Genomic DNA, 3,335 nt, shown 5'->3' on the forward strand with positions numbered 1-3,335 from the left:
CTTATGCGCTTTGAACGCCGTGCTGCGAGATCGAAGTTGACTTTCGCCTTTACTGACATCTACATTAATATCAGAGGTCAGCCCAAGCGTATTGCAATGTAAGAGCCTAACGATGAAATCCTTATTAATCAGTCTGTATTTCCCCGTCAGGTTTGTATGAATTTAAGTTGTGACGAAGCATGGGATACCTTTCAAAGTTTGTCAAAGCTTGTAACTGAGTGTGTTATCGCCTTTAACTGCCATGTCGCGGAATAGGCTGTATTCTCGCTAAGTGTTCGCGTTAAGTTTCTCCGTAGATTATATTGGTGTGCCATCACTATTTACTTTACAGCAGCATCAAGGCAACCAGTGGAAACGGCATGAATAAATCCACCATCCATGAAGCAAGGTCAAAAATTAGATTAATTTACTAACCATTCCGACAATGGTCTACCAGGTAGTAAACATATAAGAACGAGTACTACACCATTGTGTCAAAAAGCGACTAAAAACACATGTTACGATGGTGCGCATTACACTATCCCGTAACTGTTGGCAAAGCATATCACTTTCCTATTTTTACCACTGTCCCCACGTACAATGAAAGTCAGCGTAGTAAAAATCAAGGCTGTTTAATTTCCTCCGAAAGAGCGTATTTGGCGAGTGGCTGGTACGTACGCGAAAACCGACAATGCCGACAATTTTAAGCGCGTGATATTACTTCTATGATACCCGCGTATATTTCGTTTATAAGCAATTTTAATAGCTGTTAGCGGCCAGTACCGTCGATGTAAGCTAAGCTACGTAGCTCAAACGAACAAACGCCTTAAGAAAATCCTAACAAAAATGCGGAGAAAGCAGAAATTAACAGAGTAGAAAGACAGCAGACGACTTCGACCTCGAGCAGCCTTTACTTAGACCATCGCGTCGAATCACGAATAATAATAAGCATTGTTGCGCATAAAGTATTAGAAACTGGCACTATAATGATGCACAAAAACACACATTTCTGCTTTCCCGTCAAATAAATTCCCTGGAGTAGTACTTTTACGTCCGCATTAATCAGACCCTGTCAAATTATATCTCATTTACAGTGTAATGTTTAGTATACTTTTACTGTTATAGCTAACAAACATCGTTTATCGTTGGATAATTGCAAGAAAACATTAAAAATGATTGTAGGAGCCTTTCCAAGGAAAAGTGCACCGAAATAATCCCGCAAAGGAAGACTGCCTATCACAGTAAATATGAGCACATTATCAAGGCAACTATCGCTTCTTTTATAAGAACGCGTTTAATTATCTCGTCAACCTTTTACAATATATTCATGCTAATTACAAAGTTGCTGAAAACTCAGATCATTATCTTAAATTGGCTCTTAAACGAGAAGTTACATTTGGTCAGTTGGTTCAAGCTGAAGGCACTGATGCTTCAGGATCATTCAAGCAGGGCAAGGTAAAGAACAAAAAACTAAAGAAAAGCTGTTGCAAAAAATGCAACGGCAAAAAGCCCACTACATATAAAAACACAATAAAAAGGAAGCCAGCAAAAAAGAGCACGCCAAAGAAAGCACCAGAGAAGCCTTATAAAAAGAAGATTTTCGCTAAGAAACCAGCGGCTAAAAAACCCTCAAAGGAAGGAAACTTGAAGCAAAAAAGATCAAAAAGTCTCCCAAATAGTGATCAAAGAGGACTGCGAGGAAATAAGTTGTGTATCTTGCTATTACACTAACAAATGTCTATTTTCATAGCCACACATGCAGAGAAAGTGCATTGTTTTTGATAGTTTCAGCTTTTCGAGATATCAAGGTTGAATAAAAGATTGTGTTACCCTTTCTTCACTATTTGTGGAATGCACATATGATAATACCCTTAAATCGTTGGAAAATTAAGCACGATAGAAATAAGTGCATACAAAATATATGGCAATTGTCAGATAATCTTCCTTTGGCTGAAATTTATATACGCTCTTATGAACTTATATATAATATATATATATATATATATATATATATATATATATATATATATATATATATATATATATATATATATATATATATATATATATATATATATATATATATATATATATATATATATATATATATATATATATATATATATATCCTTTGTGGAATAACTGGATAAAGAAATTTGTGTTCGAATATATATATATATATATATATATATATATATATATATATATATATATATATATATATATATATATATATATATATATATATATATATATATATATATATATATATATATATATATATATATATATATATATATATATATATATATATATATATATATATATATATATATATATATATATATATATATATATATATATATATATATATATATATATATATATATATATATATATATATAATTTTTTTCTTTTTTGAATATATAAACATTCTAAAAAGGTGGCCAAAAATTCTCCGAGAATAGTGTTACACTATCTCGAGTTGCCTTTACTCATTATTTAACTACGGTGATAGGTAATTATGAGACGTAATATACGTTGTTTCCAGGAAGTTATGGGCAATAAATATAAAATCGAATCTTAGTAGTTATGTTTTATTTTACCTTTATAATTGTTATCGTAAAAAAAGTGAAGAAGTGAAAGCAAATATTTTCTAACTTCTTTTTATTAACTATAAACTCGTCGATAAGGCTGTGAAAAAATCCACTTAGGCAGATTAGCCAAAGAAAAATTAGCAAATATTTTGGTATGTTGCATACTGCCATTGTTCCCTCACAAAACTTTTCACAAAATTTTCTTCGCATGACCATTAGTGACAATAAAGTTCATAAATGATTTGTTTTTTTAGATGGACATCTAATCTGTTCCAAGCTCAATGGTGTTTAAAATCATGTAAAAAAACTTATTTTTGTTGATTTGGAATTTACTGCTTCCAAATTATTTTTCTTTGACATTTCACATAAAAATGTGGTGAAATACTCAAAGGAACAGAACATGTAAAACTGTGGAATCACACACAAACGTCTATAAAACAAAATATAAAAAACATCAGCTTATAAGCTTACAGGTATATTGCACTTTATGTTTCGGTCGATGTTACAGAGTGTCAGAACACCGACAAACCAGATCAATAGATTTTTTGTTTATTACATACCTTTGTAACAGAAAATAATTAAACGAACTTTGAACTTACTCACAAAAAAATATGACGACGATATCTTCGATAATAAATATCTGAACATGTTGATAACTGATGTTTACATGGCATTTAAAGTTTGATACAATTGACCAAAACATATTTTTAACATACCTTAAACTAAATGTCACAGGGTTCAAAAACAATAATTCTATTA

The 3,335-nt window shown here is 30.9% G+C and overlaps 1 protein-coding gene across 1 annotated transcript; it reads left to right on the plus strand.

Annotated features, from left to right (window-relative positions):
- The first annotated feature begins 494 nt into the window (after positions 1-494).
- LOC130636838 (histone H1.0-like) lies at positions 495-2,842 on the plus strand. Its single transcript, XM_057446686.1, has 6 exons — positions 495-649; positions 753-769; positions 1,232-1,690; positions 2,423-2,497; positions 2,673-2,728; positions 2,831-2,842. Exons 1-6 carry the CDS (start codon positions 495-497, stop codon positions 2,840-2,842), a joined length of 774 nt encoding a protein of 257 aa, XP_057302669.1.
- Positions 2,843-3,335: the final 493 nt, after the last annotated feature.

Source organism: Hydractinia symbiolongicarpus, chromosome 3, assembly GCF_029227915.1.
Source record: "Hydractinia symbiolongicarpus strain clone_291-10 chromosome 3, HSymV2.1, whole genome shotgun sequence".
NCBI lineage: Eukaryota > Metazoa > Cnidaria > Hydrozoa > Anthoathecata > Hydractiniidae > Hydractinia > Hydractinia symbiolongicarpus.

Bases quoted from the DNA above. Each gene is read 5' to 3' on its own strand.
- LOC130636838 (XM_057446686.1), top strand. From the start codon at position 495: ATGTTACGATGGTGCGCATTACACTATCCCGTAACTGTTGGCAAAGCA. The intron at 1,691-2,422 runs GTATCTTGCTAT...CATTCTAAAAAG, and splicing joins ACTGCGAGGAAATAAGTTGT to GTGGCCAAAAATTCTCCGAG. The intron at 2,498-2,672 runs GTAATTATGAGA...CTCGTCGATAAG, and splicing joins TTATTTAACTACGGTGATAG to GCTGTGAAAAAATCCACTTA.